Source organism: Coprinopsis cinerea (genome assembly GCF_000182895.1).
Source record: "Coprinopsis cinerea okayama7#130 chromosome 11 map unlocalized cont3.11, whole genome shotgun sequence".
NCBI classification, from domain to species: domain Eukaryota; kingdom Fungi; phylum Basidiomycota; class Agaricomycetes; order Agaricales; family Psathyrellaceae; genus Coprinopsis; species Coprinopsis cinerea.
The window spans coordinates 1,034,602-1,061,553 of NW_003307534.1; the positions used below are offsets into that span (position 1 = coordinate 1,034,602).

Genomic DNA, 26,952 nt, shown 5'->3' on the forward strand with positions numbered 1-26,952 from the left:
AGTCCCAAACTGAAGTGAAAATTACAGCGTAATACTAATGGCATGTAGTACATAAATCGTAAATCGGAGGTATACACTACTGAACTGACGACTGCGTAGACTCGTCTATCCACCGTCTCCTCTGTTCATTCCTCGCCTTCAGTTGGTCAAAACAACTCTCCATCTCCTCCTTGCTCCGGTACTTCCACAAAAAGTCCTCCGACTTTGAAACGTAAAAGAGACGATACGTTCGTACGCAGACCTTGATCTCGAGGTTGTCCGTAGAGGCAACATTTGGCTGGGTCTCCTTGACGGCTGCAGGGATGTTTCTGATTCGGAGGTTCATGAGTATACTGCTATTCAGACCGAGAAACTGGACCCACCTCCGCAAAAACGGAGATTTCATCTTGGACTGAGAAACTCCCGACGTCGCATCGGCCTAAAGGAAAGAGACAATGAGAGATCTGATCAGGGTTTCACGAGGATGAGGCACTCACGGAGACGTAGGAATCAATATACGATTGCCACCGTCCAGTCAACACCTCAGAATCATCAAAGCTCGAGTCGTCCTTGCCGATCAGCTGGATGGTGATGGTTTTGGAGTCTGCGAGCTGTGGTAGAGAAAAAGGTCCATGTCAGTGTTTACCCGAATTGAAGATTTGGCGTGATCGAGACGTAAGGACGGGTAGCAGTGTGGGGATGTGAAGAAACACAAGGGAAACCGCTACACACCCAGTCGAGTCTGAACAAATTTTCATCAGGTCCGAGAACCTTCTCCGCACTTCGGCGAGTGTTGATTTGCTCCTGCGTTGTAGGCGCAACCAGAGATCGCTCTCGCTTGAGGATCTCCAGAAGATCTTGACTCTTGGGATCGGAGAAGATAACTTGCACCTGTTTGATTAGGGCGCTGATCACTTTGTCGATGGTAAAGATCTTGTATCCGTTCTATAACACCAATCGTGAATGGCGTTTCGGGACCAAGTGACAAGGGTCCGCTCGTACCTGAATCCCGAACACTGCGCGCATTTGATCTTCGAATGCGTGCGACTCGATTTCGTTGTCGAACAGCCGTTCGCATGTTTCCAGAAGGAACACGTAGTGGTATTCTTTCGAGTTGTACTCCGTGTTGGTCGCTTGGGCTGATAGGCCAGGTGCAACGGGTGCGGAGGGTTTTGACTTGGACTTGTCCTCGGCAATCTGGGCGCTCAGTTCTTTGAACAGGGTCAAACGAGCCACCAGGAGCTGAGATGTCATGTCAGCGCGTCGGTATCGGGGAACATACATGTAGGGTGAACTCACTTGGATAAGACGGATCAAGACATAAAACGTGGTGTTGGTGAAGAAGATATATCGTCGACTCGGTCTCCGACTTTGGCTTGTACTGGCCTGTATCCTGTAATCTTCATCCAACAACGCCGGTGAGGCCGGTCTCGAATTCGCAGGCGAGGCATCCTGCGCTCTCGTCTTCCGGCTGGACTTCGCTTGCTCGCTCTTCAAGAGCTTCTTGCGAAGATCGTTGCCACCGGTCACCATCCCTCCACCTTTGCGATGATTTCCGCCTCGACCACCCCGCGAACTGCTGGTACCATTGCTGGATACCTCAGCATCATCGATGTTGCTCGCGGCGTCACCCTCGCTCCCTTCGCTGTCGGCACCCTCTGCAATGACGAAGGCGGAGTTGAAGGCCACTGGGTCGAGGACGAAGAACAAAGGAATGAACGAGCGCAAAAAGCTCTCGATCCGTCGTCGCTCGTTGAAGTTGATCTGAGCCTGCGTCCGGTCGAGGAAGGAGAACGTCAGTTTCAGCGCATCTTGGAGAACTGGAATGTCGTCCAGCACAAAGTCAAGTTGGTGTCGTGGCCTCGTTCGAGCAAACAGAGGGTCGATCAAAGACGCCCGAGAAGCCATCTGCTCCTCGCGCGCAGCTTCGATTTGAGAAACGAACGCCTTGGTCGTAATGGCCTTCTTGTCGGCGGCTTTGAAGGTGATAGCTTGATGGTCGAGACTCTTGGCGTAATTCCGAGCATCGACCTCTCGCCAGACCTTGTTCCACTCCCTCTGAGCTCTCTTCCATTCCTCCTCCTTTTGCTTTAGCCGTTGAAGGACGACGGGGATGGCGAGTGCGGGCGAATCTTGCATAGATTGGATGACTTCGAGCCCCGCATCGCCACCGTAGATCTTCTTGATCACTCTCTGGTGGATAGCTTTCCACGTCCCGCCGAGGTTGGGTTTGAGTTTGAAGGAACCCCGATCTTCTGGGTTCATCTGAGCGATCTTGTTGTTGATGGGCTCCAGCATGGCAATAGTACGGGTAATGGCTTCGATGTGGAAGTCGTACTCGTGTCGTTCTTCCTCGCTTCTGTGAAGAGCCTCTTCGTAGACGTTCTTCTTGTGTGGGATGAATCCGGTGTCTTCGCTCGACCAGGCTGGATGGGACACCCATTCATCATTGAGGACCATTCTGCACATCTCGTCCCGACCAGAGCATGGTACGTTGGCCTCCTGTGCAATTTGTGAGACGAGTCGAATGATCGAATAATGCAACACTTACAGCTGGGGAAACACGACGGTAACTAGACTGTCGTTCAGCCTGGTGAATACGAGTGGGCTTCTCCTCCACGCTCATAACAGTAGGCTTATGCCAATCAGCTGACGCAGATACATGCTCAGCCATGACATATTCCCTCTGTTTGCGATCATCCCAGCCCAGAATTTCCTTGAATTGGCGATGCAACTCTGTATCGCCAAGGAAATTTCGACTCTCTTTGACAAGTCTTGCCATATCGATGTAGTCTTGGGTGAAGAGGTTGACGAGCTTGAGAAATTCGTTATATAGATCGCGGTTGTTATCGAGCGCTCGTTTGACTCGGTCGAAAAAGTTGCTGTCGTCGGGCATAGCTGTTCTGGTGTGTGACATAGCCGGTTGGGGAAGTAGCTGGGAAGGACCTGGGTGCGGCGAAGAAGTTTGAGCAATGATGTGTTTAGGGTTATAAGAAACGGTGTTAGCGTCCTGCGAGTGCTTGAGTTTCTGCAGTGTTGCGTGAGAACTATTATTGAGTCAAGGGCAAGGGCGATAGGTACCTTGCTAGCAGGTGGTATGACAGCACTCGACCTCAACGGAACCGCCTCCTTTTCCCGCTCGCGCTCTTTGTCACCGACCTTTCTCTTGCGTTTCTGAGGAAGTCCAGCACCATTGGCACTAAGCGAGTCAGCCACGGCGTCTAATTTACGGCGTCCCTTGGAGTCCAAATGTGATACTTGGTGTGAGGCTGGCCCGTCCAGTATTTGCTGACTCCGATCTGGCATGAACACTCTAAAGTCGTTTGCAAGCTCTGGAGCATCTTTAAACAGTCGGGAAATCTGCCTGGAAACCTCCGCCTGAAAAATGATGATGTCAACCTATGTTGGCGAAAACAAAGGGTGGAATGCACCTCGTCAATGGCTTCGGGAGCATGGTGATATCGTGAAAGGATGTCTAAAAACTGACGGTATGTCTCGGCGTCACAGCTCTGCTTGATCTTTTGAACGTATTGTACGGCGGGTTCGATTGCCTGGCCATCGAGAGGTACACCGTCTGGTGTTGTCCACACCATTCGGCTGTTCTGGGTAGTTTGTATGGTGGTACCGGTAGGTGTCGTGACAGTAATAACTCCAGTCTCCAAAGCATCCCCCATGCACTCAATCCGGTAGCCAGCCGGCAAGAACGTGTTAAATCCTTGAATAAGTGAAGGGTGTCCGTGGAAGAGTTGTGAAACGCGCTTAATTACGCCGGGCGTGTCGATTCTAATGACATTCGTTAATGGAAGGAGAGAAGTATAACGTAAAAGCCTCACTGTTCGTTTTTAAATTCCTTCATTATATCGAGAAATTGGTTGTATACGTCAGGTTGATCCGCAAATTGGACTTTGACTTGGTCGAGATAGGTTAGGGCGTCGGTTACGTTCAGAGGGCGATCTGAGGACCCGGGATATCCATGAGCGTCTGCGGGCGAGCCTTTTCGCGGCGGGGGTGGCTCATCGACAGCCATTGCTGACGGTGAAGGGGCGTTCCGTGGAGGAACATTCTCTTCCTTGGGAGCCTCGGATGTAGGTGAGGGCTTCCTAGACGAGCTTCTGGTAACCCGCTCTTCGCGAACTGGAGGAGGGGGGTTGGTGTCACCAGCGTCTGCTACGGCGCCTGCTGCAGCAGGTCCTGTTACTGCAGATTCGGTACTCCGTGGCGTCGGTGACGAGGTTGTTGGGTTTCCTGGGGCGGGCGTGGGTGGCTTGCTGGGATTTGAAGGGGCGTTCGATGGCTGGTCGACGTCCATCACGGCGAGGAAAAGGGTGTGCTCGACGGGGACGACGATGAAGGAAGCGTTGGAAGTGAGGGTCAGTGCACCACCGATCAATCTGTGCCGCAACACGTGATGAATTTGATGTTTGCCTTTAATTGGGCCGATGGGCGTCTGTGGTATTTTGATCGCTGAACGTTTGATGCCAAGCGAGTTCGGGGTTGTCCTGACTGATTTTCTGCCCTTTCAGTTTGTGTTATTTGAAGGAATATGAGGCTGCACAATGGCAAGAGTTATCGAGGCAGTGTCTAAAGCCTTAGAGGACGGTCAAATTTTAATCTTTTTCAGTAGCTCCACGGAGGAAGGTGGGTCTGAGGCTGCACTTGCTTCCATACGGAGGAGATTTGCGAGATCACTTCTGTCGATGCACCTTGGCGGCGCATGAGTGCCCACCAAGTTCGTGGAGGTAGTTGGCGCCTATTGGGCCCACTATTGCATAGCTATCTTACCGACGAACGCCAGTGACGTGCCGCTTTACAATTCTCAAGGACGTTCGATGGGGTGCGGTTCGAAGGCAGTTCTGTCCTAGTCGTATATAATATTCGGCAGAAGTACAGGCCAAGACAGGTCCTGTCCCATGACTACGTTTTGACATTGTTTATTTACTTCAATGCAAGAGCACACGGCAAAGGCTTCCCAAGAACGGCTGCCAATGCGTTCTCAGCAGCCAACTTTGCCATGTCGTTTCGAGTCTCGAATGTCGCGCTGCCAATATGGGGCAAGATCACACAACTTGAGAGGTTGTCAGATTACAAACCAAATGCGATAAAGAAAGTAGACTATCTCACCGTGGTTCCTTGACCAGAGGATGATCGAGGGTGATATTCGGTTCGCCTTCTACGACGTCTAATCCCGCCCCATAGATCCCTCCTTCTTTCAATACTTTGGCCAAAGCGTCAGAGTCAACTAGCGTTCCGCGGCTTGCATTGACCAAGACGCTGGTTTTCTTCATTCGTCGAAGGAATGCATCGTCGATGATGTGGTAGGTAGATTCTCCGCCTGGTGCGAGCACGAAGACAATATCACTTTCTGAGGCGACAGTCTCAAGATCAACACGTTTAATCGACCGAAGACCTAGCTTGGAAGCCAGTTCTGCATCCTCGGTAGAGGTAGATTTACCAGTGCCTGGCCGGCCTGTGTAAAGACAGGTCGTAAATCCGAAGGGCACTAGACGCGCCAGGGTAGCTTTGGCGATACGACCGAAGCCGATAAAACCTGCTGTGCGCTGGATGGAAGGGTTGGCAGCGCTGAGTTGACGGCCGCAGAAGAGGAAGGGAGACCAGCTGTATCCTGGCCACTGGAGATCATCTCTTGGTAAGAACATTGATAGGTAAACACTCCTGTTGGACGTACCTCTCCGTTGTTGACTAGTGTCATGGTATGGCGAGCGTTTCGGCCCGCCATGAGTGCCAGCATGATACAGACATCGGCGACTGAAAGTGAAATCAGGATTAGCCACGAAACCCCATAGCAGAAGGAGACCGTACCTGCTTCAGTGAGGACGTCAGGCGTATAACCGAGTGCAATATCGCGTTTGACAAGTTCCCCAATATCAACGTGTTCTATCGTGGGTTGAGTCTAGGGTCAGGTCTCGGAAGGCGGGTGGAAGGAGGGTCTACCATAGCCAACGGACATTGTGGAAACAACTTTGAGCGAGGGTCCAGCTGGAGCCGATCTTATTCAGTTATCGGATCGTTGACGGACTAAACGGTGTGCTCTACCTGCTTCAATGACCGCGGCGTCAATCTAAATGGCGCCGGATAAAGGATAAGAGATTGATTAGATCTTGTCAAGGTCAATACCGACGAACCTTGTCGGTGACCATCACGACGAGTGCACTTGCACCCTTCACATTGGACAAAAGCCAATCGCGGTCGCAGGCGCGGTCTTCTGGCCATAAAACAAGCTATAGAGCCGTGAGTCCCCAGTTGATAGCCGTCGGTTGCCTGCATACCTCCATGTCTTCTCGTTGCAGCAGGGGCATAACATCAGGCCCCAGGCTCCGGGTAACGACGATCTTGTGTCCTGATCTTGGTTATGGATAAGGGACTCGCCCTCGTGTGGTTAGCAATGACATACCCTACAGCCATTATGGGCGATTCAAAGTAAGCGATCCCTTGAACTTGGTGCAGGGTGTTGACGGCGATATGGCTTCGGCGGACCGTCATTAGCCGCCTTTCGGACCTTGGTTTGCCTCGCGTTCGCCTGCCGCCAACCCCATAACATTGTCGCTCAGGGTTTATTTGGGCTCACTCAAAGGGAATTCGGCCATTTCCTACCCTGTAGACAGAGAAAGGTACGCCGAAGAGCAGTCCACGTCCCCCCTTCGGGCCTCGAGCCCACGCCTCCCCGCCCTGCGTGGGAACCAAGCCACGCCGTCACATGACTTGGCGACGCGTTTGGATGTGCGTGTTTTGGCTTCACGTGCTGTTGAGGTGCTCGCCTTCCATTCCTGTGTTCGACCTGAGCCACACCATAGATTCTCGCCTTTCTCATCTCTTCCACCGCAACCAGCTACAACGAGCTCCCTACAAGGCCGCCACTCACCGCACCTACTACTGAGACACCTTTCCTTTTTTTCGTATTTATATGGCCACCAATATACCGGTACGTCGTCAACCTAACGATGAATGTAAAGGCCGTTGGAATCCTTACTTCTTATGCATGTAGACTCGCCGTGTGGCGACACGGACGACGACACGCTCGACATCTGCTGCGGTGAAGGAAAACGAAAATGCGTTGGCCCGCCCTTCGCGAATTACCCGCTCAAAGCTGACGGCCACCAGTGGCGCTTTGGCTCCCGCTGGCGGTATGACGAGGACCACCATCGCTTCCAGGGCCAAAGCCCTCGCAAACCAAGCTGAGAACAGCGGCAAGCCCACCGACAATGCCCCCGTCAAGCGCAAGCGCGAGGCGCTTGGTGAAGTGGCTGTGGCTGGGAACCGACCAACACGATCGACCACCCTCAAGGGCAAGGAGAAGGAGAATGGCGTCACGGGCAAAGCTGGGGCGAGCGAGAGTGCAGGCAAAGATAAGTTTGATGGAGTTGTGATCAAGACGAAGCCTTTGGCGGTGAGGCAGCCGTTGAGGACGGTTGCCACTCGCCAAGTCGCATCGACGAGGACCACTAGGGCGGCAGCAGAGAAGGAAAAAGAGAAGGAAAGGGAGAGGGTCCCTGTGAAAGAAAAGGTCAAGGAACCGGCAACGAGCGACCACGCGATGGCCGTTGATGCCCCCCAAATCCCCAGCATCGCTGTCAGACGTTCCGAAGTCGTCAAAGACCAGAAGGTCATGGGTCCCAAACGTCATGGATCCCAGCGCGCCCTTCGACCAACCCAACCAAAGATTGAAGAGGAAGATGAAGAAGAGCAAGAGCGCGTTTTCAAGAAGAGGAGGACCAGCTCAGACGCACCCGAACCAGAGCCCAAGATTGAAGAGCCTCGAGTGGAGGAACAAGACCCTGAGGCGTTGTTGATGGCCAGGCTCGAGGCTGAGATGGAGGCGTTCGCCAACGAGCCCGAACACGACCCCGAAACATCTGCTTGGGATGACTTGGATGCGGACGACGGCGATGACCCTCTCATGGTCAGCGAATACGTCGGGGAGATCTTCAATTACATGAAGAAGTTGGAGGTAAGCTTTCTCGCCATCATTTACATTGCGTCATAGTAACATTGTCCGTTCAGTTGACGACCATGGCGAACCCCAATTACATGGAAAGTCAGAAAGAGCTTGCCTGGAAGATGCGTGGCATTCTCACCGACTGGCTTGTTCAAGTCCACGTCCGTTTCCGCCTCCTCCCCGAAACCCTTTTCCTCTGCGTGAACATCATTGACCGCTTCCTCTCCGCGCGCGTCGTCTCGCTTGCCAAGCTCCAACTTGTGGGCATCACATGCCTCTTCATCGCCTCTAAGTTTGAGGAAATCGTCTCTCCTGGTGTTTCTCACTTCCTCAGCGTCGCCGACTCGACATATACCGAGGCTGAGATCCTCCAAGCCGAGCGATACGTCTTGAAGACCCTCGACTGGAATCTCAGCTACCCCAATCCTGTCCACTTCTTGAGACGGGTCAGCAAAGCGGACGACTACGATGTTGCAGTCCGCACGGTGGGCAAGTACCTCTTGGAGATCGGGTGTTTGGAGTGGAGGTTGATCGCTGCCCCACCCTCGTTGATGGCTGCTGCTGCCATTTGGTTGGCAAGGTTGGCCATGGGCCATGAAGAATGGGTATGTTTTATCCATGTTTCGTCGAGGAGAAGATCGCTGACTGATGCTCTTTCGTTCAGACCCCCAACCTTGCTCACTATTCGAGCTACAGGGAGAGTGCTCTCGTCCCCACCGCCAACTTGATGTTGAATTATATTCTCAAGCCGATCAAGCATGAGGCGTTCTTTAAGAAGTACGCTGGAAAGCGTTTCTCCAAGGTCAGTTCCTGTTGTTTCTCCCCGTTGAAGGAATGGGCATTGACGAGCTATGCTGTCTATAGGCCAGCGTCTACATGCGCGAATGGGCGTTGAGCCAGTGGCCCGAGAACAGCCAGGTCGATTTGGGGAAGGAGCTTCCCAGAATCAAGGCGTCGATCAAGCTGCAGCGGGAGGCAGAGGAGTTGGCCCTGGCTCGTGCTGGGAATAGCGAGGCAGAGTTTTTTGAAGGCGAGACGTTCGCCAAGCCCCGCGCTCGTTGAACGATGAACCCTACTCGCCACTGGTTCCTTCATGTCCAGTAATACGACTCCAGCATTCGCTTCACCGTTATCTCGGCGCTTTCCGACCTGCATGCCTTCCCATTTTTCTGTTCGATTATCATCTTTCCATCTTTGTGATATTAGCTCTCTCATCGACAACTTACAACCAATTCAAGTTTTTCAAGTCTCGAATCCATCTGCTATTCCCTGTCATTCCGACGTCCAGCTGTGCACCTTGCATCGTTCGGACTCGGGGCCTTTCCTTCGTTGTCCACCTTCAAGCTATCTATTGCGCTCGGTATCGCTGTTCGTCGGTGGGAATGTCCAAAGCTGCCAGCATCTTCGTTTCCCACTCCCTGAAGGGTCTTTTGCGACGCGCCTTCCCGGTGGACCAATGGACAGACTACTAATTAAGCCGCCAGTGCGTGTTTTGTGGAGAAGTTCAGTAGTAGTAAAGTTCTTTTTTGCCTGGTTACTTATCTACTCTACCGTACTGTATACTGAATTCCAAAGCAGAAGTGCATTTGTATAGGAAAGCATCCATCGTCGTCGTGGTATTGGCATAGTCATGTTCATTTGTACAATTAGATACATTGCATTTTTGTGTTCTTTACCGCGTTCAGTCATGGATCTGGTTTTCCAAGGCAGGGTACCTGTGGTTGCGTTCTTGGTTCGAGGGTCAGGTCGGGCCATAATTATGCGGAAGTGCATGTTAAGAAGATTGATCGAAAGCATTAGAATTAGGTTCGGGGAATATCTAAGTGTAGTATATCCAACCATGGTGGTAGGGCACTGGAAGAAACTGACGAAAACAAATGGTTTTACACGACCAATTCGCCCTCGACAGCCTCAGGTTCCAAAGCCAACTGTTCCAGCAAAGTCTCATAACGATCCCGGTTCTTGTTACGAAGGTAACGCAAGATTTTGGCGCGTTCATGGACGAGTTTGCGCAAACCGAGTCGGTTGCCTACGTCTCGGCGGAAAGTCGTGAGGTGTTTCCAGAGTTTGCGGATTTGATAGGTTTTGAGTGCGGCTATAGCAAGAGAATCATGTTAGTGAATTAACAAGCTATAAGTTTAGGAAAGACATATACCTTGAACCTCGGCTCGACCAGGGTCAAATGGGTTTTCCGGGGTAGAGAACGCGAGGATGATACGCCTTCGGTTCTCGAATGCCAAACCCGCCGCGTTCGTATTCCGGAGGTCCACGACTCTAGACAGGTGCTGGACCTTCAGCAATTCCCTCTTCCTCGCTTCCTCGCGTCTCTGTTCGCTCACAAGGTGAGTACCCGTCCCGAGCCGTCCAGTCCCCGGTGCCAGCGTCGCATCCACGCTCAACGACGGAAGCGTATTGAACAGGATTTCCTTCTCCTCTTCACCGACACCAAACGCGAGGTTTTTTGGTATCTCAGGTGCCTCGTTGAGGTTGAGCGTCGAAGGGTTTACTGGTGGGGGAGGAGGGATATCACCGCGGAACAAGGCTTCTTCGTCGACTATGACTTTTGCGAGGAGGCAGTTTGGCCATTTGGTAGCCTCTTCGGAGGGTCTGGTGCCGAGGACTACACTGGGTCGGTCGGAGAGCTCTTCCTTTGCGCGTTTGGCTTGTTTGAGGATGTTCTCTTTGCGGATGACGGTGGCGGCTCGTTTTGCGTGCAGCACGCTCGAGGTGTGCAGTGGTCGTGAAGAGGTTGAGGCTGAGGCTACTGCCTGGACGGCTATAATAGTTTGGTCAGTATAATGGTTGATTTGAGAAATAAAGAACTCACCCTGGCGGAAACGAGCCCCGAGCATCCTGTGTCGACGAGCGTTTACCGGTGCAGAACTCTGAACAGAAATTGATCGCGACGAGCACCGTGCTGGCGGGGCAGGGCGACAACCTCTGATCCTAACAGGTACAAGCATACCTCTGCCTCGCCATCAAACGCGACACGACGCGGTATTTCTTCTGCTTCTAACCATCATGGACTCGATACCCACTGAACCACGCCCAATTAAAAAGTTAGACAAAACCCTTATAAACAGAATAGCAGCTGGAGAGGTCAGTACAGCTAGCGACAGCGGTGGACACAGCAGTGAGGATTGAATTCGCTGTCAACAGATTATCCATAGACCTGCGTCAGCGCTCAAGGAACTCATCGAGAATAGCTTGGACGCTGGGTCCACGAGTATCAAAGTCACCGTCAAAGATGGCGGACTAAAGCTTTTGCAGATTCAGGATAATGGATGTGGTATTCGGGTACGCAGTGCCAACTTACCCTCCGTGTTTTCTTCGCTTTGAAACTGAGGACTCTGTGACTTGCTGGGTCGTATCGACCTTAGAAATCAGATCTGCCTATATTGGCAGAGCGATTTACCACGTCGAAGCTCTCTTCCTTCTCCGACTTGCAGAAGATTGCGACTTACGGGTTTCGTGGAGAGGCTTTAGCCTCTATCTCGCATGTTGCACGACTGTCAGTTGTGACCAAGACGAAGAAGGAGAGCTGTGCATGGAAGTAGGTGTCGTACTCTGCCAATGTTCTGATTTTATCTCAGCTTTAATGGTGTAGGGCACATTACCTCGACGGCGCCCTTGTGAGCAGCAAACCTGGTCGACCAGCTGAACCAGAACCCTGTGCAGGGAATGATGGTACAACTATCATCGTTGAGAACTTGTTCTACAACACCCCTACCCGACTATCCGCTCTTCGAAACAATTCCGAAGAGTACGCCCGAATATTGGACGTCATGACAAAGTATGCAATACACAATCCCAAGGTGTCCTTTATGTGCAAAAAGGTGAGCGACCCCGTGTGTTCGCTGGAATATCCAGAAATGCTCAAGTGTTGTCCAACCCTCGGACTTGGATGTAGAGTGGATCTGGTTCCCCAGAATTGTCAACGCCACCAAACTCAGATACACCCCAATCTATTAGGCTTCTGTACGGGCATAGTATTGCAAAGGAGCTCCTGCACACTGAAGTCGGTTCTTCTGGAGGTGACGACGACATGGATGTCGACGAAGCCGACGTCAGAAAGCCAAAGGATGAGATAGAGGGCGATTGGAGTGCCGAAGTATACTTCACCAATCCGAATTACCAAGCAAAGAAATTCAATTTCTTGCTGTTTATTAACCGTGAGGAGCTTCTGTTTCTATCCCGAGTCCACAGAGAAGCTAACATGCGGAGTAGATCGCATGGTCGAGTCACCTAGGATGAAACGGGCACTTGAAGCTGCCTACCATTCTATCCTCCCAAAGGGTGCTTCGCCGTTTGTTTATCTCAGGTAACTTTGTGGCATATGACATTGTCTCTCATCTAACTCATGACGCAGCTTGGAAATAGACCCGAAGAATGTCGATGTCAACGTGCACCCTACTAAACGAGAAGTTCATTTCCTCTACGAAGAAGAGATCACGGACAGAATTTGCTCGGCGGTACAGAAGACGCTATCCGCAAAGGCTTCGTCAAGGAGCTTTGAATACCAGGTCCGTTATGTTTCTCGTTCATTTTCTTCTCTTCCCAGCCACCTCAGCTTTTATCCTGCTCCCTCAAGATGTCTTCACGCATTGATTTGAGACTGACGCCTGACCTGCCTTCGATGTAGACACTCTTGACCTCGCACATAACTTCGACGACTAGCTCGAGTAAAGCCAAGGGGAAGTGGAAAGCTGTCGATGACGACGAGGACGAGGAGATGCAGGATGTCCTTGAAGACGATGGCGAGGAAGAAGTCTCGGCTGGGAAGAAGAGGCCACTGGAAGTTATTGGTGCGTGTACTCTCCTTTCATCTTGCAGCTTTTAAGCCGACTGGAGTGTTTGAGTAGGCAAAACTCGAACATATTCACACCATAAAGTCCGAACGTCGCTCACAGACCGGACACTGGACTCCATGTTCCCTGTTGTCAATCCTAATCAGAAAAGTAAGACCCAGGCTTTCTCGGTGCCCAGTTCAGGCTCCGCGGTACTGTCGAAATCGAGATCACAGAGCTCTGTGATGCCAGCTTCGCAATCCAAGGGTACCCTTACAGGATCGACTTCAGAGGCGCCAATAGAATTGGAGAGTGAAGACGAGGGAGCGGAAAGGGGAGGGATGAGTGATGCGGGTGTGCAGTCGACAGCGACAGCGTCCACAAAGACGAGAGATGTCCCTGAATCGGTGTGCATCCTCAGTTCTGTACATGAGCTTAGGAGAGAAGTGGTGGAGGGAAAGCATGAGCGTGAGTTTGCTTCCGGGATGTCGGGTGGCAGGATGCTGAATTTCGTCTGCAGGTCTCACAGAGATAGTCCAGAAGAGCGTCTTCGTGGGCATTGTCGACCTCGAAAGATGTCTAGCCTTGATCCAACACTCGACAAGTTTGTATCTCGTCAATTATGCTTCACTGGCGTACGTGTCTCTTCCTGCTCAATGATGTATTGGTTGACGAATTTCACTGCTGTAGGGAAGAAGCGTTTTACCAGCTCGCTCTGCGGCAGTTTGGTGATTTCCCAAGACTGAGGTTGGATCCCGCACCTTCGCTGAGGAGGTTGATCGAGATCGCGATCGAGGTCGAAGATACGAGTGAGAGTAGGCTATCGAAGCCCAAGCTCGTGGAGGTATGTGCTCACCCAACTGGCTGAGCCAGTAAAAGCTAATCGGGTATCCACTTCGCAGAAAATCACAAACCTCTTGATGTCCAAACGCGAAATGTTAACGGAATACTTTGCGATGGATATTACAGAAGAGGGTGACATACAGAGTATACCCCTGCTTTTGAGAGACTATATTCCGAACTTGGATGGCCTGCCGGGGTTCTTGATGAGGTTGGGACCACAGGTGAGTTACAACTTCTCAACTTCAAGTAGCAGTTAGTAACGTGTTCAGGTCGAGTGGAATAAGGAGAAGGAATGCTTCGAATCGTTTTTGAGGGAGTTGGCGTATTTCTATACCCCGCTTACCTTTCCTGAGGACATTCGGCTCGGGAGAGCGAAGGGTGACTCAGAGATGGATGGAACTCGAGCAGAGGAGGAAGACAAGGAACGCGAGAAGGCGGAGAGGTGGCAGATAGAACATGTGCTGTTCCCTGCCATGAGGAAGTATATGATTGCGCCCAAGTCATTGTTGGACGGTGATATCGTTCAGGTTGCCAGTTTGCCTGATTTGTACAAAGTGTTCGAGAGGTGTTAGAAGGTGGAGAGTAGCAACACTAGCTTTTACTGTCTGACTGACGCCGCATTGCTAGAACTATGGATCAAGGTCATTCTATATGCATATGCAGAATACAGGCTATTGTACTACGCATCGGCGAATCCTATGTAGTGTACACAAAAAACAAACATGGTAAAAAGGGAGAAAGGGAAGAGCACTAGCGGACGCCCCGGGGCGCCTGTCAAGTATTACATGTCCTGCGTACATACTGCGTGGTGAGTAAAACAAAACTGGAGGTATTGTATCTATATAAGTGCGATTTGGACGAGGCATTATAAGTTCCAAATGAAGATATGAGGGGAATATGATGAAATGCAAGTGAACGAAACGAAAAGCGAAACCAAGAGAGGGTAAACAAACAAATATGCAGTACAAATCAAAGTCAATGGTGCCTTCCATGGCCATTCACCATCGCAACCCCATTACTTCCTCCTCCGACTCTTGGGGATGCAATGGAATCGAAAATAAACGAATCTGCGTCACTGTCACTGTCGCTGCTATCATCGTCGTCATCGTCGTCATCCTCAGAGTCCTGCTCTTGAATGCTGTCGTCCGGGCCCCCTCCAATCCTGAACACGTCGATAAACGGTGTTTGTGGAACTCCATGATCTGAGATGTTACTCTCTGGTGCGGTAGACTTGGCCAAGATGGCCGCGACACGAGCCTCGAGTCTTCGGGTCGGTATTGGGACCGGGGACTGGGCCGCAGCGACCAGTTCAGGGTTCTGGAAGAATTCGTTGAGCTCGTGGAAGTTCTTCAGCTGCAGCCCTCCAGATCGATTTGACAATGTGTTGATTCCGTTGGTCGCAGGCGGGTTCGGGTCGGTCATTGCTGGATGTGCAATCGGAGTCGCAATATTAGCCAGGGCCTCCACCTCTGGTTCGAATTCGATCCTCGACGGCCGTGTAGGGATTGAACACGTGTCAAATACGCCCAACACGTTTGTCTGACACATTTCCCTCATCTCCTTCTCCTGCGCAATACTCCATCCACTCTCCTCAGGAACGCCAAACACAACCGTCTTCACCTCTTCGTTCCCGTCCTTCATACCCGACCCGCCAAGCTGCATACTCCCCATATGCATACTCATCCTCAGCACGTGCTTCGCTGCTGGTCCTCCAAACATCGATATCGGTTCCTCTAGTACCTCCAATGCTTGAGGAGCCAAGTCGGTTTCCAACAGTCGAAGTAAAGGCATCAACAACTCTGATCCCAACAACTCCACCGGATTCCTCGTCTCCCTGTGCTGGAACAGAACCTTCAACACCTGCATCGAATGGATCCTCAACCATCGCTGCGAATTCAGCACCAAACCAAGCAACAGCGTTACCACCTCCGTCCAATACCGCGCCCCATAGTGCTCCCTCAAGCTTGACACAGACTGCCTTAAGAAATCATCTCTCGTCCGGAAATGACTCTTGGAGAAGCTGGTCATGATCCTCGCAATACTGTTTTTGCCTTCTACTTGTGCGAGTGCTGCAATGCGTTCCGCAAACACCGAAAGTGACGTATCTTGGTTGTCCATCGCATGTAAACACCAAGGAAGAGAGGCCGTGTAAAGATCTCTCAACCTTCCGTCCGTGGGATCGATGACCCTAGCCTCCCTGAACTGGGCGAGACTCTGGAGTACCTCGATCGTCTTTGTCGAGGTTGCCGATGACCTGAGTCCCTTCAGCAAGTTCGGCTGGAGGTATTCGGAGCCCTGCCATTTCTGCGGCATTTGGCTTAAAAGCAGCTCGGTCACTTCAGGGTTGTCAAAATCGACCTTGGAGACTACCGCTTCGAGAAGATCCAAACACTGCCCAAACTCGCTCTCGACAGTGGTCGAAAGACACGCTGAGATGCACCAGAAGATTTGGGGAAGGAGGGTTTTGTCCGTTCCTTGCGAGTCGATGACTGCTCTGAGCGTGAGGAAGATCTCCGAGGTGAAAGTTTGGATGTTCTTGTCGTTCAACGAAATGGTGTTGGACAGTCGTCCGAGCAGGTGTGCGAGGTCGGTCTTCTTGACGCGAGGCATGAGCGCTCGGAAGAGCTGCAAAGAGCGGAATGCAACTGCACGGACAGAACATGCCGTGCCCCATTCCAATGCGACCGTACCCCACGCGCTTGCAAGGTTGGGCGAAAGCGGTTCAAGGAATTCGAGAATCTGTTGGCAAACCCAAGACATCTTTGGTTCTACATCGGCGCTGCTCTCGTCGTCTGACCAGTAGTATCGCTCGATTTCCTGCTGGAAAGTCAACATTCGCTCTTTCACGATGGAATGCGACCGCTGATGGGACCTATCGGCAAGTTCGTCGTACCCGGGAACCCATGAGCGCAAAAGCTGGAAGAGCATTGAACGCGCCCTGAGTCGGACGAACGGCACGCGATGGTCGAGGTGGGTGAAGGTGGCGTGGAGGAGGATCGGCAGTTGGGACGTGAGTTCCCAATACCGCTGAAGCGACACATCCGAAAGGAATAGCCATGCTGACTGCGCAGCCCCAATTGTCAACCTTGGATGATCAGCGAACAATGCGTCCAGGTCCTCCCACAGGGTCATGGACTCCGCGTCTGGGAAGGAGAGTTTATGGTCGATTGTCGGCAACATCCGCACAGGAACAATAATGGAGCACAACTCCTCAAACACCCTCCCTCCTATCGGCGTCTGGCAGAGACATGCAACGATATTCGCTGCACACTCCACGTAGATGGTGTTGCCCACCTTCTGTGACTGCTCCACCAAGAACTGGATCGTTGCGTCGCCATTGGCCTGGTTCGGTGCCTCCACCAGCTTCGACCAGAGGATCAAGATCTGCTCCGAATAACTGTCTTGGTAATGAAGACTGAGCTTCATCAAATGGAACAGCGCCTGGATCGTATCCTTTGAGAGCTTGAGCTCGTCGCCAGGTTCTGAGGACAGCGTGATATTCGGAATCCAAAACTCGAAACTTTGCAGTAGGAGGAGGATGACGTTGGTTTCAAAGGCGTGAGGATGGAGCGACGGCAGCCAGTACGAGAGCTGGACCAGCATTTTGTTGGCCTGATGTGGATGTTCCCCCGCAAGGAAATCGGCGACTTGACGATGTGCGTAGATGTATGTACCAGGTGCCAAGCTCGAAACGGCAGGTGCGAAGGTCGACATGGCGAGTAAACCAGAATGTTGTTGGTGGATGGCTTCAAGCATGTCGAAAGCCATGGTGCGAATTCGGACCGAAGGATGTCGAAGATTCGTCAAGCCGAGACAGACCACTTGCTCAAAGCTGAAATGGTGGGTATCCTTGCAGACAATCTCGGAAATGACCTCAAAGATGGGTTCGCTGCTGGCTTCGCGTTTGTTGGTAACGATTGCTGCTCGTCGGAGAACCTCGACTCGAAGCTCGCCATCGGAATGGGTGAAGGTTAAAAGAGACTTGAGTCCTTTCCTGGAAATAACCGATTAGCACAGAGCTGGAGAGATATGAATCACATCAACGACTTACTTTCCCTTCGTCTGGGTTGCTTTATGAGATGAACCCAGAATAGCATCCAGCCTCTCTAACACTTGCAACGCAGTCAAGGGCCTGGTATACTCCGGCATCTGTCTGTCCGTAGGCGATGGAGCCGCCCCGTCAGATGGGAAGAATGCCTTTTGCTACATCATCCATGACAATTATAAGCATGAAACGGGGTTTGCGGAGGGAAAAGTGCACGCACGCATAAAGAAGTCAAGGCTCCAATGGCAGCATACGAGAGCATGGCCGTCTCCTCTTTAAACCTATCCAACTCATCCGTTGCATCATCTTGATTGTCTGCTCCAGCCGTAATCGTCCTCATCATCATCTCCATCCGCTTCCTCGCTGTCTCACTCTGGGGTCCAACCTGACACCAATCTTCACATAGCCTGTACAATGACAGGTGCATATGCTTGGGAATAAACCGATCGGAATCCTTGAGAGAAGCCAGACCGTCGAACAGGCGTTCAACAGTCCCACAGAAGTATCGCCTGAGACGTTGGAGGGCAGGGTTGTCTCGTGCCTCGGGACTGCTGAGGAAGGTTTGAGTGTTGCGCACAAATTTGAGGACGTTGGCGAGGGCTGCTTGGCGACCTGCTAATCGTTGATGTTGAAGGCAATGGGCGGTCAAGCAGTAGATTCGAGCCACGGCTGAATGAAGGCGTTCTTGCCGACGATTCCTTTCCTGCTGCATGGTATCACGGGCGTATCGGAACCGGGGATCTTCTGGGATCATCGGAGTGCCAGCCTTAGACCTCGGGTCGTCGTAGAACTGTCGACCAGCGAGGAGACTGAGGTCTTCCAAGAGTTGTGGGTATGTGTTGGGCGGGAAAGAACTGATGCACTGTGTGGCTGCATCCCTGAACGAAGTGTGCTCTGAATCCAAAAACGGGGTCAAATGTCGGAAAAGGCCGCGACTTGTCGAAAGTCGTTCCCGTTCGAAGCTGATATCCGAGGGCGCCCGGCTATGGTCTCGTCCAAGAGGCGTGAATGGTGGTCTTGAGCTTTCAGGGAGTACTGCAGTGGAGCACAGAATCTTGACCCACATATGCCACTGATCGACCAAAGGCTTGTGCTCCCTCAACAATCGACTTGAATTTCTCTCGCCCGGTCGAATGTTGAACCCAGCTGGAACCCGACTACTCAACCCCGCAAGGTGAGAAATAATGGGATGATACCTCTGTACTGCAACCACCACCATTTCCCTGAAGGCCTGAAGCGTGCTTCCTGGATGGTCGAGATACGTCTTGAGGAACGATGGGAAGATGTACCTCCAAAGACCCGGATCCTTCCCTCCATTGCTATCCGCAATCCTCAGCAACAGTCCTTCCTTCTTCACCTGCCTCCACTGCTCCAACCTCGTCAACTGCGGCCTTTCCAAAAGGTTGTCAAAGCCCGTCAAATACGGCGCGTCCTCCCTCCCGGGCTCATGCAGCAGCTCCACAAAGTGCAAGTGCTCCTCACCGGGCGCACATTCTATGCTCTTGAGGTGATTCAACACAAGTCCCAACATCCTGATCACCTTCACTCCTGCCGAATGTGTCAACGGCATCTCCCTGCTCAACAAGAACAGCCCTGCAGCCTCAATGTCGTCACACTTGGCGAGGATGATGTCGCTTTCCTCCGAGAATTCTTCCTTCTTCAGCTGTTTGACACTCGCTAACCATGCCTCCACGATGTCCACCCACAAGGCGACGAGCATGGGAGACTCGACGTAGAGCTTGATGCTCGAAGCTTCTGAGCTAGGTCGGCCATTGGAGAAAACAAAGCTCGTAAACCTTGCAACGACGGTCAGGGCGTTTGTTCGATCTTCCATCAGTCGCTTGAGAGCGGCGATCGCTGCATCTGATAGGGCGGGCTCGACATGGACGACTCCACGTAGAAGCAGGTCCACAGCGTCTGCCATCAAAATCGAAGAATGCATACATCGAGGCCAAGAGTTGAACGCAGTTTGCAGGATGCTGATGTAGGCGGAGGTACCACTGGGGTATGCGACGATAGTACCATCTGCATGGTGCCGGATGACAAAGTTGTTGGCTTCCTCGTAGGACGCGTTCATTCGCGTATATGACCACTGTTCGTCAAAGACGCACATGTGAGCGACGGCGTTGGAGGCAAAGTTGACAAGTGTTGAAAGGCAGGCTCCAGCCCTCTCGAGGAGGTCTTTGATCCCCGGTTTGGAGCCCAAAGTGGTAGGAAGGTAGGTCGACGAGGATGGGTAATCGTCCCTTGACGGAGGTGTGGAGAAGTCGCTGGATGAAGGCCAACTAGGAGTTGGGACTTCCTTTTCCAGCTGGTAAAGTGTCATGAGGATGGCGTTTATAGCGATCAGGGTTCGTTCTGGCGCCATCGTGTTGCTGATGTTGCCAGATTTGGAGAGCGAGTTGATAGCGGACTCTTGGACAAGTTCCAAGCATAGGTCCTTGCCGTATTCGAAGTGTCGTGAGAGAATGAAATGAACGATATAGGTAAGGAAGTCGATGCTGTCTTCGGGGGAGGTAACGGTGAGACGATTGCTTGGGAAGAAGTGTTTGAGTAGGGACTCCAGTTTGGACATCGTCGTGGACGGCGTCTCTTGACATCTGTACAGGTACGTCCAAGCTACCCGCATGATGCCGTTTAGAACAGGTATTCGAGACGGCTTGTCCTAAGGAAGAGATGAGGAGCCGAGCAGCACTGCGAAGAGGTAGGCGCACCTTGAGCTTTGAAAGACTTCCTTCGATGCAGGCTTGCCAGTGCTTCAGGAAGAATGTTTGAGGTCCCACGCACAGCGCCGTTATCGCCAGTGGGAAAGCGGTAGCCCAATACCGCGGTTTTGACACCATCTCTCTGCTCTTTGGATAGATGATCTCGATGGCCTTCCCCCATGATGGAATGTTGGTCTCAGCTTGCGCCGTCTAGAGAACACCGATCAACTTCCAGATCTGACAGAGCAAGAGTGTGGCGTATTACCTTCCCAATCGGATGCAACAATAATACCAGGATCTCAGCGAAAGCCGTCTTCAGCCGGGCGCCGTGAGCGTTCACGTAGGTCTTCGACAATACTTCCATGAACTCGGCGCCTTCTTCGAAGGCTTCTGGTGGCCAAACCTAGCAAAAATAGACCTCAGAAAGGGATTCGTCTACGCAGCAAACACATACCTTGATTTGGATGTACCGCATCCCTCTGACCAGGTTTTCGTACTTGTTGTCGAAATCCTTCGGTATCTGACCCAACGTCACCGGCTCCAGCTCCTTCATGAATCTATCTGTCACAGGGACGAACCTAGGGAGCAACTGGGGTCAGCCTAAACGTACGTTATGGTGTCAAATGAGTAAACTCACCGAACTTTCGCCAAGTGACCCAGAAGCGCAGCGTACAGCTCTGTGTTACTCCGATGATTCACAGAATGTTGGTGTTTTGATTCAGGTCTCCGGAACTGTTCAAAGAACGTCTCCTCGATCGTGTATCCGAACGCGTCGCCCAATGAGTCCTTGGAGATGTTCTGCAGAACAGCAACCAGCGCTCTACACATGATGTAAATGGACGCCATCGACTTCTTCTCCAAGATGATGTGTCCCTTCGAATGCCCGTGGAGATCGAGGATTCCAGACCCGATTTCGTTCTGTGAGCGGCGCCATCGCATGACCGAGTCGATTACAGGTTTAGCATTCTTCTGGGCGATGATGGCGAGTGACTGGAGGACGTCGTCAAATTTAGGGTCTTCGCCTGGTCCCATGGTTTTCGCGAATGGCAGTTCAGGTTCCAGAGGCTGGCGGAGATAGTCGTTGATCTTGTCCTCTGCTAGAGATGCGAATCGCATGAAGACGGCGTGGAGTGCATAGTCCGACGGCGTCTTGGGATTCATGTCAACTTTATCGTCTTCAAAGTCGGAGGTAGGTGGAGTGTCGCTTCTGTAAGCTCCAGGGACGCGGGGAACGGGAGGAGGGGAGAAGAACCCATGGCCATAGTCGCTACCGCCGTCTGAAGCGAGGGAATGTTGGGATTTTGCGTATGTGTGGCCTCTAGAGGTGGACTTTCCCCGTGTTGACCCTGTTGTTGTGCTCGGTCTCTGAATGGTACGAGGCGAGTTGAGGGATGAAGTGGAACGGTTGAACGGGTTCTTGAGAACTGGATACGGGGTCGACGTTTCCAACTGAGGAACCGGGGGCGCATCGTTGTTCTTGTTTCCCTTGAAGGCGTTTCGTATCGAAGCAAACGAGGGCTTCTTGCTGATGAAGCCGGTGTTGCTGGTGGTCGTGATAGAGGACTGTGACGAGTGCCCGAATGGTGTACTTGGCTTGCTTGTAAACCTGGTCGTCCCCGAGTTTGCAGAGTCTACAGAGGCAATGGAGTCCCCTCGTGCGTGGTGGAAGAAGCTTCGTTCGCCGAAGCCTGCCAATGGCGTTGCAGCTGACGCTCCGGGCGAGTCCAGAGCAGAGCTGGGTGACCCAAACGCTCCAAATCCAAATCCTGACCGTCCAAATGGTACTGGCGCTGATGGGTAGTCATCGTCGCCAAAATCTATCGAATTTCCGTGGTCAAACTCTCGCAAAAGGGTGTGGAAACAAGGCTACTTGCCTGGGATGGTGATTTGGATCCCCTCCGACATATTTCGAGAGAAAGAAAAGCCAGCACTTGTCCAGCAGTGACCGAGCCCAGAGTCTGGGATAAATGAAGGAAATTAATCAAAAAGAATGGGGGAAAAGAGGCAGGGGATATAGAACGACCAGGACGTTCTGGGTAGGCCGCACCACTGAACAACTTGATCGTCTTCTTGTTCGCCCCGTGGGAAATATTCCCGGCGCTTTCTTAGGTTGCCGGTTGCACTGCCGTTCCCGTCCTGGCAGCTCCTGGTTCGGACGCCATTGAGGCCGATAAAAACAAGGAAAGTGTCATCGGGCTAAGGTGACGGTCAGCGTGTAAGTATGACTAGAAGGGCTATGACATCTGTTATTCAAAGAACCATCGACCTCGTGAAGGATCCGACTTGACACTGGGCAGGGTAACAATCTTTTCCGCGGCCGCTCTGCATCTACTAGTAGTCGAGTACTCAGGCCACACTAAACGATAGCAAACCAGTGTGCTTGTATCAGCATCAGATAGTAGGCCAACCACAGAGACGATGTCCATGCTTCAGTTTGAAGGAAGTAGCGGCAAGCAAAAGATAGGCACTATCTAAGAAAATCGTTATGTACTGAGAAACTGCCCATTGGAGGGCACAGAGCGAGCGCATTTCGCCGTAAGGTTTACTCCTAGACTACTTCTCAATCGTTGGCCATTGATTTTGTTGGTGAAGAGTATCGCCAACCTTGCCAGAGCCGCCGACTCGGATGCAAGGCCGCGTGGGAACTTTGCCTTTGGCCGGCGCTTCTTGAGTTGCCGAATGCCCTCGTCGTACCCTGCTGACGTCGTTCGCGCCCATAAAACAAAGAATGAGCACTCATCGACGAAAATGGAGGCCCTATTTAATAACTGCATGGATCCTGGTAATTGTGTGTAGAAGCTAGTTGTCCTTGTCGGGGCCGAGGGGTGGCGTACAGGTTTTCATTGTTATTGAAACGGGGAACTTACTTGTCCCACATCATGGAAATGAGCGCTTTAGATGGGTAATCTGCCCTAGAAAATCGGGGGGACCAGATTGGGTACGAGGAGGACGCGGTGCACGGGAAAGAGGACCGTGAGAAAGTCAGGACGCGCGTCGCGTTCAGTGATCACCCACTGTAATTACCTTTTACTTTACCTATCTTTCTTCACCACAATGTCGAAAAAGCCCCAGGAATTCACTATCAAGGTCCAAGCCCAGGACCCTGAAAAGAAGGAGAAGCCCGACGACAAGCCCAACTATGAAGGATCGTCGAGGTTGCTGCAGGACTCGAAGGAGGGCGAGGAGAACGAGCTGGTATGTCGTTGTTGTTGGCGATATTCTAGGTTGAATGGTATTGACTTTTTTGCCGTAGTCTGAGGAGGATCAGCAACTCAAGGACCAGCTCGAAATGCTGGTAGAACGTTTGAAAGTGAGAATATCGCCATGACGTTTACTTTCCAAAACTCCAAAACTCAACGAACTGCAGGAATCCAACAAAGACCTCTACCGATCTGCTCTCGAATCGCTGCGAACCCTGATTCGAACATCGACCTCTTCAATGACCTCCGTTCCCAAACCTCTCAAATTCTTGCGACCTCACTTTCCCAAACTGCAAGAGTTGTACGAGACTTGGGAGCCTTCCCCGAACAAGGTGCGGTTGTGCATTGTCTACAACCGAATCTAATGTGCTAAACGATGCCTAGTCTTTATTCGCGGATATCCTTTCAGTACTCGCCATGACCTACTCTGATACCGAACCAAGAGGTACCCTCCGATACCGTCTCTTGTCCGACGAACTGCGTGCCGCGGATACGAGCATTGTCGACCCGTCCTCCTGGGGTCACGAATACATTCGACATCTCTCCGCAGAGCTTGGGGAAGAGTACAACTACCGTGAAGAGGCCAGCGGGAAAGACTACGAGAAGGGCGCGGACCAGCCGAAGGAGGATCTCCCTGGAACGATTGAAGACCTTCGCAAGCTCGGAAAGACCTGTGCTACTTTCCTCCTCCGCCACAACGCGGAACCAGACGCCGTCGACTTGATGCAAGAACTTGAAATTATCAAAGATATCATCGAGCTTGTTGATGAGAATACCTACAGTCGCGTGTGCCAGTACATGATTCGGTGGGTGTATTCTAGGTGAATTAAATTCGTCAGCTAATGAAAATCTATCGCAGAATGGTGCACTTCCTCGTTCCTCCAGACGACAAGTTGTTCCTGAGGGTAGCCCACGACATCTACGTTCAACACCACAAATTCCCCGAAGCTCTCGCTCTTTCCCTCCGCCTCAACGACCCAGAACTCATCCGAGAGGACTTCAATGCTCCTGGAAATCCGTAAGCTCTTTGATCACGCACAGCGCGACATCGCTGACCTCCCGTACAGATTAATGAAACGTCAACTCGCCTTCCTTATGGCTCGATCACAAGTCCCACTCGAATGGCTACAACCACCATCATCGGAGGATGGCGAAGGCGAGGATGTGGACTTCCAGGAAGAGCTCCCAGAAGATCTCCTCGAGTGCCTCAGCAACGCCCGACTCAGCCATCACTTCCGTGAATTCGGAAAGGAAGTTGGTGTCGCTGAAGCAAAGAGCCTGGAGGACGTGTACAAGTCGCATCTGGAGAACACGAGTAAGCTTTCGATGCTGTCTGCTCTTCCCAACCCATCTTTAATCTTCCATCCGTTAGGACCTGGTACCACTGCCAACATCGACTCTGCACGAGGAAACTTGGCTGGCACTTTTGTCAACGCATTCGTCAACGCAGGCTTTGGTAATGACAAGCTCATGGTTGAAGCTGAGGAGGGAAGCAGTTGGATCTACAAGAACAAGGATCACGGTATGCTCAGCGCTGCAGCATCGCTGGGTCTCAGCTTGCTCTGGGATACCGACATCGGTTTGAGTCATGTCGATAAATACACCTACTCTTCAGAAGAGAACATCAAGGTATGTCGTTTTCACACTTGGAAGTGATTCGAAGGCTGAGCGTTATTTGTTAGGCTGGTGCTCTCCTCGCAACGGGTATCCTCAACACTGGTGTTAGAACCGAAGCCGATGCTGCTCTTGCTCTTCTTGGTGAATATGTCGAGAACAACTCCATCCCTCTCAAAACCAGCGCCATCATCGGTCTTGGTCTTGCCTACGCCGGGTCTCACAGAGAAGACCTCCTCGCCCTCCTACTCCCCCTGGTCGAAGGTTCCAACAGCATGGAAATCCTCTCCCTCGCCGCTCTTGCCCTTGGCTTCATCTTTGTTGGAAGTGGGAATGGTGAAATCACGGGTTCGATTTTGCAGACTTTGATGGAGAAAGCCGAGGGAGAGGATAAGAGTTTGGATGAGAAGTGGACAAAGTTTTTGGCGTTGGGTTTGGGTCTTTTGTACCTTGGATTGCAGGATGCTTCGGATGCGACGGTTGAGACTCTCAAGGCGATCGAGCACCCTGCTTCACAAACTGCTCGCGTTCTCGTCGAGGCGTGTTCGTGGGCTGGTAGCACCAACGTTCTGAAAGTCCAGTCGATGTTGGGATACTGCTATGAGCATATCGATACCTCAGGGAAGGATGAGAAGAAGGACGAGAAGGAGGGAGACAAGAAGGATGGCGAGAAGAAGGATGAAGAGGAGAAGGACAAGAAGAAGAAGGATGACAGTTTCCAAGCGTTCGCTGTCATTGGTATTTCCCTTATTGCTATGGGCGAGGAAATTGGATCTGAAATGATCCTGCGACAATTTAACCACCTCGTACGTCGATACCCTATCTGACCTTGTGTGTCGACTGAGTTTCCTTGCCTCTTCAGATGCACTATGGCGAACCTGTCATCCGACGATCCGTGCCTCTTGCTATTGGTCTCGTCAGCGCTTCCAACCCCCAACTCCCCATCCTCGATACCCTCTCCAAATACAGCCACGACAACGACCTCGGTGTCGCCCTCAACGCCATCTTCGCCATGGGCCTCGTCGGCTCGGGAACCAACAACGCACGTCTCGCGCAGATGCTCCGTCAACTGGCTGGGTACTACCAGAAGGAGCCTGATTGTCTCTTCATGGTCCGTATCGCACAAGGTTTGGTGCATATGGGCAAGGGCACGATTGGGTTGAATCCTTTCTACTCCGACCGGAGTATCATGAGTCGCCCCGCTGTGGCTGGCTTGTTGGCTACGCTAACTGCGTTTACGGATGCTAAAGGATGTGTGTAACCTTTTCTTTTGGCTAGGATTTGGTTCCAGTGTTCTGACATTCCTTTACAGTCGTCCTCGACAAGTATCACTGGATGCTCTACTTCCTCACACCGGCAATGTACCCTCGCTTCCTCATCACGCTCGACGAAGAGCTCAACGCGCTCCCGACGACCGTCCGAGTGGGTCAAGCTGTGGATGTTGTCGGCCAAGCTGGCAAGCCTCGCACGATATCTGGGTTCCAGACGCATACTACACCTGTGCGGATGGGTATTACGGAGAGAGCAGAGTTGGCTACTGAGGAGTATATTCCGTTTGCGCATGTTTTGGAGGGCTTTGTGATTTTGCAGAAGAATCCTGGGTATGATAAGGATGATAGGATGGATATTTGAGGTCAGGGTGGTGGCGGCTAGTGTGGTGGAGTGGGAGTGTAGATTGTAGTAGTGACGAATAGATTTGCGAATTTTCTTTTTCTCTTCACCAGAGGGGTTAGCAGCATTGATGTTGCCTAGTCAGCAGATCACTCAGCGTTAGAAGCTGGGCCGAGTGTTTCAAGGAGACGTTCGGCCTCCGGTAAGTGGCGAT

At 51.9% G+C, this 26,952-nt stretch overlaps 6 protein-coding genes across 6 annotated transcripts; 3 read left to right on the top strand and 3 right to left on the bottom strand.

The window, feature by feature from the left end:
* Positions 1-76: 76 nt before the first annotated feature.
* CC1G_05319 (sin3b) lies at positions 77-6,402 on the bottom strand (the record flags this gene model as incomplete). Its single annotated transcript, XM_001840381.2, has 19 exons — positions 77-308; positions 363-418; positions 477-590; positions 712-924; positions 982-1,221; positions 1,279-2,481; positions 2,531-3,007; positions 3,061-3,357; positions 3,411-3,762; positions 3,813-4,370; positions 4,937-5,044; positions 5,101-5,609; positions 5,666-5,745; positions 5,800-5,874; positions 5,932-5,976; positions 6,034-6,058; positions 6,123-6,218; positions 6,267-6,342; positions 6,392-6,402. The coding sequence occupies 19 exons, from the start codon at positions 6,400-6,402 to the stop codon at positions 77-79; spliced, it is 4,767 nt and encodes a 1,588-aa protein (XP_001840433.2).
* Positions 6,403-6,901: 499 nt separating this feature from the next.
* On the top strand, positions 6,902-9,584 carry CC1G_05320 (g2/mitotic-specific cyclin cdc13; the record flags this gene model as incomplete). Its single annotated transcript, XM_001840382.2, has 5 exons — positions 6,902-6,919; positions 6,983-7,945; positions 7,999-8,538; positions 8,598-8,735; positions 8,798-9,584. The coding sequence occupies 5 exons, from the start codon at positions 6,902-6,904 to the stop codon at positions 8,993-8,995; spliced, it is 1,857 nt and encodes a 618-aa protein (XP_001840434.1). The 3' UTR covers positions 8,996-9,584.
* A 162-nt stretch (positions 9,585-9,746) lies between these two features.
* On the bottom strand, positions 9,747-10,807 carry CC1G_05321 (hypothetical protein). Its single transcript, XM_001840383.2, has 3 exons — positions 10,761-10,807; positions 10,089-10,709; positions 9,747-10,028 (listed from the first exon to the last, which is right to left on the bottom strand). Exons 1-3 carry the CDS (start codon positions 10,783-10,785, stop codon positions 9,817-9,819), a joined length of 858 nt encoding a protein of 285 aa, XP_001840435.1. The 5' UTR covers positions 10,786-10,807; the 3' UTR covers positions 9,747-9,816.
* Positions 10,808-10,954: 147 nt separating this feature from the next.
* Positions 10,955-14,135, top strand: CC1G_05322 (DNA binding protein; the record flags this gene model as incomplete). The annotated part of the gene is made up of 14 exons (XM_001840384.2): positions 10,955-11,032; positions 11,093-11,230; positions 11,314-11,486; positions 11,541-11,769; positions 11,844-12,105; positions 12,161-12,254; positions 12,303-12,456; positions 12,576-12,738; positions 12,796-12,891; positions 12,973-13,188; positions 13,241-13,355; positions 13,411-13,564; positions 13,623-13,784; positions 13,833-14,135. 14 exons carry the CDS (start codon positions 10,955-10,957, stop codon positions 14,133-14,135), a joined length of 2,337 nt encoding a protein of 778 aa, XP_001840436.2.
* Positions 14,136-14,538: 403 nt separating this feature from the next.
* Positions 14,539-22,118, bottom strand: CC1G_05323 (hypothetical protein; the record flags this gene model as incomplete). The annotated part of the gene is made up of 8 exons (XM_001840385.2): positions 14,539-17,557; positions 17,615-17,766; positions 17,829-20,273; positions 20,323-20,523; positions 20,579-20,716; positions 20,768-20,891; positions 20,951-22,001; positions 22,058-22,118. 8 exons carry the CDS (start codon positions 22,116-22,118, stop codon positions 14,539-14,541), a joined length of 7,191 nt encoding a protein of 2,396 aa, XP_001840437.2.
* A 1,249-nt stretch (positions 22,119-23,367) lies between these two features.
* CC1G_05324 (hypothetical protein) lies at positions 23,368-26,759 on the top strand (the record flags this gene model as incomplete). Its single annotated transcript, XM_001840386.2, has 9 exons — positions 23,368-23,508; positions 23,567-23,623; positions 23,681-23,845; positions 23,898-24,307; positions 24,373-24,531; positions 24,581-25,142; positions 25,196-25,933; positions 25,990-26,380; positions 26,440-26,759. 9 exons carry the CDS (start codon positions 23,368-23,370, stop codon positions 26,757-26,759), a joined length of 2,943 nt encoding a protein of 980 aa, XP_001840438.2.
* Between the last annotated feature and the right edge of the window lie 193 nt (positions 26,760-26,952).

Bases quoted from the DNA above. Each gene is read 5' to 3' on its own strand.
- CC1G_05321 (XM_001840383.2), bottom strand. From the start codon at position 10,785: ATGCTCGGGGCTCGTTTCCGCCAGG. The intron at 10,710-10,760 runs GTGAGTTCTTTA...AAACTATTATAG, and splicing joins CGGGGCTCGTTTCCGCCAGG to CCGTCCAGGCAGTAGCCTCA. The intron at 10,029-10,088 runs GTATATGTCTTT...CTCTTGCTATAG, and splicing joins TGGTCGAGCCGAGGTTCAAG to CCGCACTCAAAACCTATCAA.